This window comes from Embiotoca jacksoni, unplaced genomic scaffold (genome assembly GCF_022577435.1).
Source record: "Embiotoca jacksoni isolate LCO1_2020_lvr unplaced genomic scaffold, fEmbJac1.0.p SCAF_7, whole genome shotgun sequence".
In the NCBI taxonomy this organism is placed as follows: domain Eukaryota; kingdom Metazoa; phylum Chordata; class Actinopteri; family Embiotocidae; genus Embiotoca; species Embiotoca jacksoni.
The window spans coordinates 16816995-16830683 of NW_027185425.1; the positions used below are offsets into that span (position 1 = coordinate 16816995).

The 13689-nt window shown below is 39.4% G+C and overlaps 1 protein-coding gene across 1 annotated transcript in view; it reads right to left on the reverse strand.

The window, feature by feature from the left end:
• Nucleotides 1-13689, reverse strand: part of LOC138214678 (CMP-N-acetylneuraminate-beta-galactosamide-alpha-2,3-sialyltransferase 1-like) — a 76022-nt gene that overhangs the window by 20998 nt on the left and 41335 nt on the right. The window contains exons 2-3 of the mRNA XM_069176447.1: nucleotides 12034-12701; nucleotides 7257-7450 (exon numbers count right to left, since the gene is read on the reverse strand). Of these exons, the coding sequence (XP_069032548.1) occupies nucleotides 7257-7450; nucleotides 12034-12324 (485 nt within the window). The 5' untranslated portion in view covers nucleotides 12325-12701. The remainder of the gene's footprint in view (nucleotides 1-7256; nucleotides 7451-12033; nucleotides 12702-13689) is intronic.

Consider the following 13689-nt stretch of genomic DNA (forward strand, 5'->3'; position numbering starts at 1 on the left):
GGCTGGCTTCAAAAAATCTCCGGCTTAATAGACTCCCATTCAAATTCTCTTACCATACAAAGTCAATTTTTTTTCCAGAAGTTCTTTTCGGTGTTGTTAGCTAAAGTCACTCCTTCTTATTAGTTTTCTGGTGGTCCATCTAAAAATAATCTCATCATTAATAGAAAATAAGCGTAAAAAGATGTGTTTTGGGGAGCGTGCCTGTTTGATTGACAGGCCTGTTATGCAGTCAGGTTGGGCGGGCCCTTGTATCGTTGGGTTTCCAATCAGTCAGATCCGCTGCTGGAGCACTTCTTGGACCTCTAATCCAGTGATGGACGATACCAAACTCATTTGTGGAGCTAGAAAATCACAGAGAGCTGTTTGACCTACAGAATCTGTAATAAAATGTTTGTTCCGGTATAACTAAGGTGACCTTTAGTCTCAGCACAAGTACTCACATACTTATTTGCAATCATAATTCCTCAGCCTCATGTTACACTCTCCATTACATCTAATTGATCGAGATTTGAGACAGGCATTTACCAGGTCAGTTTTGTTTGTTGTTGGGTCCAAATTGTTCTCCCTTATCTCCGCTACGTGTCCGAGCTACAGGAGAGATGAAGTGCGATTCCACTATCTCTGTCTTCAGCTCCAAAAAAAGTTAGCTGTATTTTCACATTTACCAGATAAAAACATTGACTTTGTGTCTAAAATGTACTTCTTATCTACATTCAGATACAAACAGGAAGTGGGTATGGTATGGTTTCCAAAGATAAGATGTCCATAAAATGCGTTTTCAGCAATCTCATGTATTGGCTTATCAACTGGCTCAACAAAAGAAACACAATTTTAATTTAATTGAATAACATGTATATGTTTTTATAAAATGTCATTGTTGAAAAGCTATGGGGCTTACTATTGTCTGTCAAAGGCAGATGCAAAAGCCCCTTTTATGACTCAAATCTATTTTTCCAATGCAATTTGCTGAGCAAACAAGAGGCTTTAGCTGCGAGGCCAACGTCGTTCAATATTCATAATAGTCTGTAAAGGAGCTTTAGAGGATCTCTGTGAATTGTATTGTGGATATTTGAAACGCATTGTTTTCGAGACGTGCAATGTCTCCTCACACTCACGGAGTTCCCAACATTTCTGAGGAGATATCCTATCAGTGTCAGTGGTTTAAGACATTTAGTTCAAAAATGAGTGTCATCTGCCGTTGCTTTAAGTCAGTATATTCTACAACTATTTACTAATTACTATCTACAATTATTTACATCAGGGCTACCACTAGCTCGCCACCTCTTTCTGAGTAGCTCGCACAAGGTTTGTACAAATATGCAGTGTTTCCCATGCATAGACTTATTGCATGGATTTGGTGATCCATTTAAGCATTATTATTTTGTATTTATTTACTTTTTGTCCGAGAGAACGAAATCAAATTAAAAGAAAGAAAAGATTGAATGCATAACATATGCATGTGAAGTGCAGCTGGTACTGCAGGCATGTAGTGGTCATACAGGTGTGAAATAATCACGCCTACGCGAGGCAAAACGTAAAACTAATACGGTATTGTATAGTGGACCGGCGTGTCTATTTCACATTTTGCTGTGATACTGGGTTTGAATGTGACATAAATTATGTGATGTAGTAACTGATAGAAAATAAGGATGAGTGATGAAATTTTTGTTTGTTTTCTATGACAGATGTGAGTAGTGTGAGCTTCATCAATTCAAAACGTCAAGAAATACATAAAGAAAAAAACATGCACATGCTGTTGAATTTAAGCTATTGCGATAGAAAATGTTTGTCGAGTATCAATTATTTATTGTTCTCATTAAATAAGCTTATTCAGCTGGTTTTGGTGCAGCTCAGCTATGTGAATAAATGTCACTGAACATGAGGAGCTCTCGGACACTTTAATTTTGTCAAAGTAGCTTTCAGAGGAAAAAGATTGGAGACCCCTGGGTTACATTTGTATACATCTATATATATATCTATATATATATCTATAGATATATATATTCCTGTGCCAAAACAATCAGCAACAGATCGTAAAATTATTCCAAATTGTTATCTAAAATTACGAGAACAAATTGAGGGAATATCACTTCAGTCTTTAGTATTCCACCCCTGCAGCATTCAGCTGCATCAACACACCACTTCTCATTCTGATTCTTGTGTGTTCCACACCTTAGTGTTACGCTGCCTGTTCCCAAATAACTAGACTGACCTTTTGGCTCAGCTCCACGGCTTCCAACCAAGCATGACTCCAAATGTGCGGCTCTGGCTCAAGTAAACAAAAAGAAAGAACAGCATTTCCATAGCATGCTTCTGCAGCAAAACTCTTCTGCTAATAGCAAAGTAATAACTCTTGTCTTGGTGCTGTCCCTGTCATCCCATAATTGAATTGGCAGACAATGCCATGCTGCTGTCACAGCAGGGGCTGGCAAAGAAGATAAGTGCAGTAATGTGGCTTTATACCGAGGCAACATGTCACAGCAGGTTGACGAAGCCATGCTGTGATAAATTAAGAGCCATGCAGGAAAACCGCGTTGAATTTTCTTTTGGATGTGAAAGTGACGCTCCGGCTACTCTTCCAATGGAATTTTTGTGTCGGCCACATAATCATGAAACCGGTTTGCTATTGATCTTAACACAGTGCTCATATCAACCACAACATCAGCTATAGGTTAGTGGTCTCTGCTCCTGTTGAAGGATCTACAGGCTTATTTATTCTACAGACGCAAACTACTAAATGCAGTTTTTAAATGACATCACAACGTGTTTTTAGTCAGGTTGTGTCAAAAGTAACTACATTTCCTACATCATGGCTTGTATTTACCCTCCAATTTATTCAATTGACTGTGCGGTTTCTGATAGTAAAATTGATGCCCTACATAGTTCCCACAGGGGAATGAAAAAAGCACGACACTAATTTCAGCTAACTATCCCACAATGCCCTGTTCAGCATCTAACAGATGTGAAGGTTTCCACTGTGCAACACACAGCTGACACAAATTAAAATGACAATAATTAGTAGCAATTTGCAATTTCAAGACCATTTTTATATCGCCCTCCTGTTTAATTCTTTCTCCCATTAAACCCATGTAATGCGCTGGCCACCAAACTTTACTGTGAATAATTATCATACAGAGATCCATAACGTTTGTATTATTGTGTGATATTATTCAAGTCAGGAAACAAAATAAAATGATATAGTCCATAGACTGATTACGAAGTGTCCCATCGTTATTAGATTACCATACAGTACGGGACTTTCGCCAATAATTTATTGTACGTTGTAGACAGGGCGAAATTATCAGACAAATATGATTACTATCGTACGCCTGGCAGTGCTGGTGCAGTGAATCTGTGTGCCAGCAAGCCAGTTAAATGCTGGCTGAGTTAGGTAGCCAACTTAGCTTTTGTTAAATTGCAGGGCAGGATGGAGTTCCAGCTAAGAATCCAAATATACCTGCAAATTTAAGTAAAGTTGGACTGAACAGTTTCTAATTGTAATCGTCAGTCGCCAGGATAGTAACCATGCCTTTAGCAAAGTACCAGCAGGTGGAGTCTCATGTACCACCGCTGGTATGCGTACCACAGTTTTGGAATCACTGTCCTGACGGAGCAAAAAAAATTAATTTTAATGACTCGCATGATTTAATAGCATTTCAGAAAACATCCATTTCATCAGTCAGAAGCCACAGATGTTACTGTTGTCTGTCAAAGGCAGATGTAAAAGCTCCTTTTATGAGTCACTCGAATCTATTTTTCCACTGCAATCTGCTGAGAAAACAAGAGGCTTTAGCTGATAGGCCAACGTCATTCAATATTCATAATAATCCATAGAGGACGCTTTAGAAGATCTGGGTTCATGCAATGCATTGTGGATATTTGAAACGCATAGTTTTTTGAGTCTCCTCACACTCACTGTGGTCCCATTGTCGTCATTGTTTCAAAACATTTAGCAGAAAAAAAAATATTTTCTGCTGTTGCTCACAGTAAGACTACTATTTAATATCTACAACTATTTAATCTATAGGGCAGTCATTTCAGTACAGAAACAATTTTAGGATACTGGGAGGGTTTTTATTTTGTAGCAGATGGTGAGAGTATTCATGACTGTTAACATTGTGACCTTGAGGTCATTTTTTATGCAGACTGTTATGTTTTAGCTTTCCCTGTCCTTCCTTGAGTGTCTGTGTGTGTGCGTGGGTGTACTTTGCTCAGGAGGAGCTTTCCAGGTTGGCCGCTTTCAATCTAATTGGTTAGCAGCAATTGGAGGAGCTCAGTGGAGTGATGCTGTCTGATTAGACCAGCATGCTGCTTGGAGCCTTTTCAACCCCAGCTGACAGCCTTTGGCCCCTCCCCTTCCATGGACTCTTCTGCTCCCAAACAGGAGCCGGCCTTAGCTTTGAATTATGAGAAAGTGTGAGAACTTGTGAATAGATTAACTTCAGACTGAGACCACCTTGTTGTAAATAGCGCCTGTTGTCCACACTCTAATATATATACACCTGTAAATATGGAGCACCACTCAACCACACACTTTGCAAAATAAAGAAACGCCCCACAGGACAATGTGGCCATCGTGGGCAGCCAGAGAGAGTTCAGCTCGTGTTGCATTGAATATGATAATGAAAGAAAAAAAACTGATCTTAGCTCTAAAAGCAGCAGAAGTAGCGGTTACCCAAGAAAATATTCTTCTCTTCTATAAACATGTTATGGAATTTAACAATGAAACCGGTTTAATTAAAATAAACATTTTTTTGTTTGTTTTGCTTAGTTTTTTCCTTACGATCTTTTGCTTCACACTCCGATCCAGCAGGTGGCGATAATGCACCTTTAAGTTAGTCTGCCAACTGCCAAAAAACTCCAATAGAAGAAGAAGAAGAAGAAGAAGAAGAAGAAGAAGAAGAAGAAGAAGAAGAAGAAGAAGAAGAAGAAGAAGAAGAAGAAGAAGAAAAAGAAGAAGAAGAAGAAGAAGAAGAAGAAGATCCTTTTTATTTGTGCACCTTTTTGCCTGTTCTGAGTTTAGGAACATAAGTTATATGCGTCCTTTGTTTGCATTTTGTTTTATTTCAGTGGTAGATAAGTTTTAGAGCTAAACAGATTTCTGGGTTTGCTTTTTTGAGCACTGCTCTTTATTGAAGGAAAATAAACTGCTTAAGTTTGACTGTCTTTTTGTGTGCTGCTGGCCCTTCTTGGGAATAGGAGAGTGAGGAGGCTTTTAGGCATGTTTTGTCTCCGCTTCCTCTAGAAAAGTAACAATAATACTCTCAGAACAATCCAAGGGAGAAGAACTCCTCTCTTTAGGAACATGCATATTCTGCCCCTGCTGCCTTCACCTTCAGCTTCACATCAGTTCCCAGCCGGAGTCTTAAGTTATCCTGCCAACGCAGCCAAGACTCAGATCTGTGACTTCTCCAGCTTGGAGATACTGCAGCACAAAAGTCTGAGCGAGCGCGTCTGTTTACCCACTGACGTCCAAATTAGCTTCATTTTATCATAAAGCTGGCAGTTTTGCAGCAGAGAACACACCCACAATCCCTCGGAGAAAATCTCCTTGTTGTGTTTTCCATCTTTCCCCGATTCATTCTCTGCCGAGCCGCAACTGGTGTTACAGATTACAAAGAGCGACAAACTCTCGCTCTTGTTTCACCACCGCCCTGAAGCACGAGATAAACATTTGAATATTCAAACTCGATTGTTTTCATCTGCTGCTTTGTTAAGATAAGTTTCTCAAATGTTTAACGAGTGCGGCGCGAGGATGTGGGAAGTGGAATCTCCATGTACACCTCTCGGCTGAGTGCAGTCCAGGACGCAGCAGAAAATAACAGTGATAGACAGAACTAATGAGTGCCTCAGCGGGTAGATAGAATAAAGGCACACACAATTACTGAGGGCCTAGAACTACCAACCTAAAGTTGGAGTGAATTGAAATAAAATAAAAACCCAATTTCAGCGGGTCCAGTCCAATAAGAGCTAAATATATGGACCTTCGAGCTCACTGAGACGCATAATGCAGAAACCCAGGTTTGATTCAAGCCATGTCCTCATTCCCTGAAGCCTCTCTATGTACAACTTATTGAATAAAGTAAAAAAGAATACTCCCCAAGGTTTGTATTTAGAAATGTCATGACATGATCAGTGCAGTGTGATAAAATGCAAATTTTAGAGACCCCTTTTGATGAAAATGGTATTTTTAACCTTGTTTAAATGTGCGTTTGGGATTTTGTAATACGCCAGCAGAAATATCATGAGCAAAATAAACGGTGAACGCTTGCAGGGTGGATATTTACGAATGCCTGAACTGCAGCTGAGCAGCAGAGAAGTGGGTGGAGACAATTATCTAAATATAAACGTGTACTGAATAAATACAGAGGTGTTATATCAAAGCCACTTTAAAGCATGGGAGAGGAGAGGGTTGACTCTTCAAATATGAATATCTGCAGCTCTTCTCATTCCTCTGTCATTGATGATCAAATATGAACCAGTACTTTGAAGACAAGCAGTCAGACCATTCAAATAAAGTTAATTGAACATGGGAGAAAGAACAAATGTGAAGGGTAAAATGATCACCTAAAACATTCAACACATTTGACTGACTCCCTGGTCCAGCTTTGACCTATCATACCTGGCATCGGCTAACCTGGCTCCATCTGTCTAATGCTCACAGCTTCAATCTGTTAAAGTCTGGAAACACTGTTTGCATGTAGGTTTGCGCAGCCATATTGGGGTGGACCAGTCAGCGACCAGAGGGGGTTCGAAATGCAAATGACACTGAACCAGTTCCGACAAGGGAAGTGGTGGTAGAGTTTTGGTGCACAACATATAAGGTGATAAATCGTGATTGGTTAAAGGTTACTCTAAAAGTTTAAAATTAAGCCAAGTACAATGCAACCATCAGAACCAAGCCTCAATTCAGGCAGAACAAGCAGTCAATTTTTGTTTTGTAATACCATGCTAGCGATAGGCCATAGTGGCAAGTAAAATGATGGCAGGGTCATAGCCAGGATTATAGAGATATTATCAAGTTCATGATTTTCTAGAAATTAGAAATCCTTCCATGTACTGCATTTGATATCTTACATCTATAATACCATCTCTAGATTTTTGGTAGCGATGTCACTGTGTTTCCAAAATCTTAGAATTAAGCGAGAACAATGTCTTCGTATCAAATATGAAAATAAGACTCAAGGTGAAATAAGATAGATCTAAGAAAAGTAAAAGTAGTAAACGAGGTACCACAAACTAAAGTGTCAGCTGACCTTATGATGAAGTGGCTGGAGTCGATGAGGCCGCCGTAATGCGACCCCTTCAGGTTCCCGGAGTTCCCCACCACGGCGCAGGTCCTGCAGCGCTCGGGGCTGGAGTCCACGTAGAGCACCTCATCGGGGATGACTTGGAACAGCTCCTCCACCACTTCACTGAAGTTGGCCGGCTGCCGCTCTGACTGCAACCACTGGTGACACAGCACAGACAGGCCTCAGAGAGAGCCGCAGCTCCAGGGCCACTTTAAGTGGGAGTGATTGAACAAGGGCAGCGTAGCTCGAGACACCGAGCACATTTGTGAAATAACCCCGGAGCCGGGGCCAGCTCCGTCTGCGGGGGCTCTTTTTGGCCTGCTCTTCTTCTGGTGGCTTTGAACTCGGAGAGACAGCAAATAAATGCAGGCATGAGTACACTGTACACTCTTACATGTTGTGCTGCAAACACAGCATAGTTACACAATGTTCAGCAACAATTTCACGAGGTTGCATCCAGAGTTTTAGTTACTCAAATATTAAATATGACATGTCCATATGTCTATGATATTATAATAAAGACTTTTACACAATATCAAAATAAATGGACCATAACATATCACTTACAGAGTATGTATTTGTAAAATATTATAGTTATATTTAACCTCAACCTTTAAAAAAAACGTATTACTCAACCTGTACTAGACATCTAATGAGAACCTCTCCTTTATAGAAATTACATTTAGCCATGTAACATGTAAACTTTGACAGCTCATTGGAAGAGAGAGCCCAGGTACACCTGGAGGTCACGCCTTTGCCTTGTAGCACCGTGGGCCCAACCATCTGGCCTGGCTACCGCTGACATGTGACACTTGCCTCATCAAGCTCTCAGTGAGAAGCATTCCCTGAAATAAGTCGTGACAGGAGGCAACCTTGCAGTAATTTTTCTATTCTTGCCTCTAATTGGACACGGTGTGATGTGAATGCGGGAATACCGACGGCACTGGATGCCTTCCAGACAAAGGGAGGATAATTGTGTGACATAAATTTTGTGAATCGGCTTTTCTAATTTAGAGAGCTGTACTGTAATAATGGGGTGTACGGAAAGTAAAGTATACATGGCTTGATAGAATTAAATTAAGGCTGGTGTGTAATTACCTATAAAGCTGATGTGAATTTTAATTGCCAAGAAAGTGGATTTAAACAAGAAATCATCCATAAAACATTTTAACAGCTATAAAATCTGGCAACACTGGGTCCATTTTTACACAGCACATTTCTAGGGTGGAATATCCAGGAGTCAAATAAAACAGAGAGAAAGAGATTTTGGGAGTTTAATTTTCAAGACTACAGCTTATGTTCAAGGATACTCTTTGGCGGAATAATATTTGGGTGTGCATAATTGTTGGGTGTTGAGAAAAATTATTCATCACTGGTGTTTACTGTGCAGTGTTTTTGTGCGTATTAGCATTTCCCAGCATGCCATCTTTATTTCTTCATAACTTTTGAGAGTAAAGCGACCAAAGATGGGCAAAAATGATATTTCATTTTGGAACATTTCAATAAAGACATAATGACACATAAAATGGAGCTATGACTTAAAACCATAAGTGTAGAAGGTAGGAAAGTGATATATATTTATGTATGTATATATTTATATATATATATACACACACACACACACACACACACACACACACACACACACACACACACACACACACACACACACACACACACATTTCAGGGTCACACTTAATTGTTGGTTTACTTGTAACTTTCAAAGTATTCATGCAGCACGAATTGTTGTGCACACTGCATATATTTGTGAAATATAAATTTGTGACAAATACATTGTCATTTTCCAGTAATTTCTATTTAAAACCTTTTTAAATTGTAACTCTAAAGTGTCAAATAATACATGCTTTTAAGTGTTGACTTAACACTTAGAAAGAGTTCACATCAAAACAACTCAAGGTAAAAGTTTAATTTTACTCTTTATGGGATTCATGTTTTAAATAACAAAGAGTTCAAGTTAACTCCTGAAAAATGTTAAAAGATCGACTCGTAGAAAAGAGTTACTGTGACTGCTTAAAGAGTGTATTCGATGGCTTCAAATAGAGAGTTCTTTATTTCAAAGACCTGAATTTGCTGCGTATGTTTGGTGTGTTTTACGATCGCTGTGGATAACTGGCCAAATGCAGCTGGCATTACATCCATTAAGATATGTCCAGTGGAGCTCAAATTGGGTTTATAGATGAGGAAATGTTACAATATACCAGTAAAAATCAGGCTGTGCTGTCACTCTGGATCCAAGGGTTTCTCTCCCCTGCAATCATTTAACAGCGACACTCACCAATCACACAGGTGACAAAATCCAGCTGGGAAAAGGCCGAGATAAGAGTTTCTCCACTGACTGCTCTGTCAGGTTGTGGTGCTACAACACAAACTACAGTCAGGATAGTTTGGCACCAGATATTTGCCAGATGTAGACGTCACTAACATGCAAAGACTAGAAATTCATTCACATAGTTTGTTACCTCTGATTGAAAATAATTTATAGTGTTTTTATTATGACATCAATACGGTGGATGTTAATGAAGCTCTCCGGTAAATTGGTACACACGACTACTGAGAAACATTAAAAAAATGTCAGGGAGAAATCTCTGTTCAAACATAAAACAGCAGCAGCGCCACTTACTAATTAAGTTGTATCTCGTTTGTTCAATCTGTACATTCCTGGAGTCTTGTCCTCATCATGAAGCTACAAAACAGCAGAGACTCCATGAAGTTAAATTAGGCTGCAGTTAGGGTGGGGAATGTGGCCTGAAAAGAATATCACCATATAGCAGGGTATTTCTGCAGTAACTATATTCTTGATGACATAAAAAAACAACAGCAACAAAATAAGTGTTATAGTTTTATCTGTCAGGAGAAACAGATCAGGTTGCCGTCAAATATTCCAACTGAGTTTCACAGCAAAAAAAACAACAACACCTGTCCGCGTGACTTCTGGTATCATCTAGATGTTTTGATTGTCTCTATTTTATAAGAGTCAACACTGCAGGTAATATGTGGCTATTGTCCAAAGGCTGTAAAGAAAGCAGGGAGGGCAACCACGCAGGTCAGCAGACTGTGGCGGTAGGCAGGCACCGCAGAAGTCCATTTACTGTGAAACTTTAGCTTACTTTTGAACTTTCTTCATTTACTTTACTCACCTGCAGGTTGCGTGTGTTTATTTTCTAAGCTGGATAGACATATAAAAAGTTTTGGTCACCTGTCAGCATTAGCAATGTGTCCCAAAATTGGCTTTCATAAACCAACTAATTACCCCACATTTGGCTTATTTGGATCTGATCACCCATTTAGACGTGACAAGAAGGTGGACATAAAAAGAGGCAGGTCATGTGACGATGGTTGTGTAAAGGAGGTGACAAAGTTTTCCTAATCATGGGCTTTCTACCAAACCAACATTTTTTTGTTGTAACCCTAAACACGTGGGTTTTCCCGAACCAAAGTTATTTTCCTAACCTGACCTACGTAGGTTTTCACATGCTTTCGGTTTCCTAAATCACGTAACGCTGATATCTCACGAAGCAAAGACGCCACATTGATACGCTTCCCTCTAGTGGATGGGCAGGTGTATTACATGCTTTGTTATCATACTGGGTTGAATATTCTATAAAAATAAACATATTAACAGTGGTCAAAGAGGTATTAAAATCCTTTTTTCTAAAGTATGAGTAGAAATACTACTGTGTAAAAATACTTCATTACACGTGACAAGTGTCTTGTATTCAAAATCCTACTGAAGTAAAAGTACAAAAGTATCAGCATCAAAATGTACTTAAGTACCTAAAGTAAAATTACTCATTGTGCAAAATGGCCCATTTCAGAATCAGATGTATTATATTATTGGAATAAAATGATTGATTCATTAGTGTGTACATCACTTTAATACCAATTACTTTATATACTGCTGGGTAACTTAAACTATAGTAATACAAAAATAATTCATTCATTATTTTATATTTTACATTAATAATCTAAATCTGCAAAATAACCTCTAACTAAAGCTCTAAAATAAATATAGTGGATTACAAAGTACAAGTACATGTTTCATAAATGAGCTTCAAATGTTACTGGCTGCCATTTTTGTGACCTTTGAACAGCACCAGGTTAAACGTTTGGAGTTTTTGTGCTAAACTAAGCTAACGGCCTGCTGGACCTGGCTTAATGCTAACCATACAGACATAAGAGTGGTCTTAATCTCCTCAGTAACTATCAGCAAGAGAGCCAGAAAGTACATTTATTTTATTCCTTGAATAACTTCTTGTTTACTAAACGAGTCACCATGATTGTTACACATCAGCAAACCTGCCAGTCGTACGGTATGACAGAGACATATTTCAGGAAAAGAAGGGTTATGGGCATCACTTATTCATTCAGGTGCTGATGGAAAATATCTCTGCATCTACAGATTTAGGAGAGACGGTGGGAAAACACAACCATTTCCATATCCTCCATCTCACTTGTTAAATGTGAACAAACTGTGCGTGGGAGTTTGCTTCACAACTTGATCCTGGTAAAGATCCCTCAGATTTGAAACAATCAATGTGGCCAAAACAAACACGTCTTAGGAGCATTACAGCAGCGTGTGATCTCTGTTCTTTATTCAGGATCTTTTTCTTTTCGCCACCTCGGCTGCTCTCAGAAGCTCAACGTGCATGCTTGTTTTTTTCTCAGTCCTCTGTGGGATAGCAATGCAAATCCAATACACAACACATAATCGGAGCCTCACCTGCCACCACTTGAAGGTGTCATCGGAGAGGACGCTGTTCTCCCTGGTCATCAGAGGGTGGATGGACAGGTTGAAGCGCTCGGCGAACCACGGGTCGTCCTCCAGCTCGGCGACGCACTGTCGACAGGCGCACGGCCCTTTGGAGAAGAAGTTGTCCGAGAGGCGAAAGGCGTACTTGAAGAAGTAAAGCGAGGGGTCGCGGAAGGTGTAGCTGAACAGGAACGTTGTAAATGTGATGACACAAAAGAGGAGAGCAAAGGTCCGTACTTTCCTCCGCTTCGGCAGAGACATAATGTCACAGTCAAAATCAGTTGGTAGGAAACTTTGGGGGTGCAAAGGACAACAATACCATCATTATAAATCCAGAGTCCTGAAGGAGTGAGGAAAACGCAGCCTCAATGACCACAAGGTGCAAGTGTATCGCTGCTATTGAATAAGCAAACCTTATTTTTCAGACAATTCGGGATTTGGTTAACAAATGTCCTTAAAGAAACCCATCAGCGTGGTGTTTTTGCAGATTCATTAAAATCAGAGGAAGCTAAATCCGCTGTGTTCTTCTGTCAGCTCGGTGTCTCCTGGTTAATCAGATTTTGTCCGTTTTACTGACAGACCCATGTTGACTCTGAGGGGTCAGTGACCGACGTGTCATCCATTCCTTAATGATCCACCTAGAAGGCAAATAAAAGGACATTTTTGTGACACACATGCGGGTAAGAAATGTGGAAAACTGAATGTGAAGCTCTAATACTGTTTAACTCTATGGGAATGTAAATTCTCAACATCTCTGTGTTCCTGTAATTTCACACAACTAATAGTTCTAAGACGAGTTCATAACACGACATGACAGAGAAAAGTGTTTCATGTCCAGCATTTTGTTCAACGCTGTTTTTTGTTTTTAAGACTGCCAAATTACCCAGGATGCATCACAATGTCCTAGCTTGTAAACACAGACCATCAAACACCAGAAATGTCTACACTGAAAATTATTGCAATCCACCAGGAAAAAAACAGGAAACAATCGTAACCACCCTTTAAACTGCACTGTTAAGAAATAAGTCAATAACTGGAAGCAGCTTTTGTTAACTAAGATGAAATTCAAAAAGTCCAAATTCGACAACCTTGAAAATTTCCAAAAGAAATGACTGATTCTGTGTCTTACACACAAATTCACACTCAGGAGGTGCACATTAAGGATATCATTCATGGTCTTGCCCAATATTCTAGTTGAAATGCATCCAATTAAAATGTCCAATTACATTTTTTTGATGAATTATATAAGTTAAACCAGTGATTCTATACCAGGAGGTATTATTGCAGAATGTGGAAGGACTGTGGATCTGCTTGGTCAATTTATTAAAAAAACACTACAATTACAATTGAAAATATACTGTATGCGTCTATGTATTAAATCTGCTTTAACAAGTGGCAACCCACCATGACTTCACTCAGTTGTTTGTGAACTGCTGTTTTGAAGTCTCTAGTTCTGCATTCTGGCTGTCACCATCTTGTTTTTTTTTATAACCAGAAGTGACCATATTTGAACGATTTACTCAGAGGTTCTCCTCCACTCCAGCCCTCTCTGGCATCTCAGTCAATGAGCTTGTAGATAACTTAAATTCTAAAGTTAAAAATGTTATTGATGCTATTGCACCCACT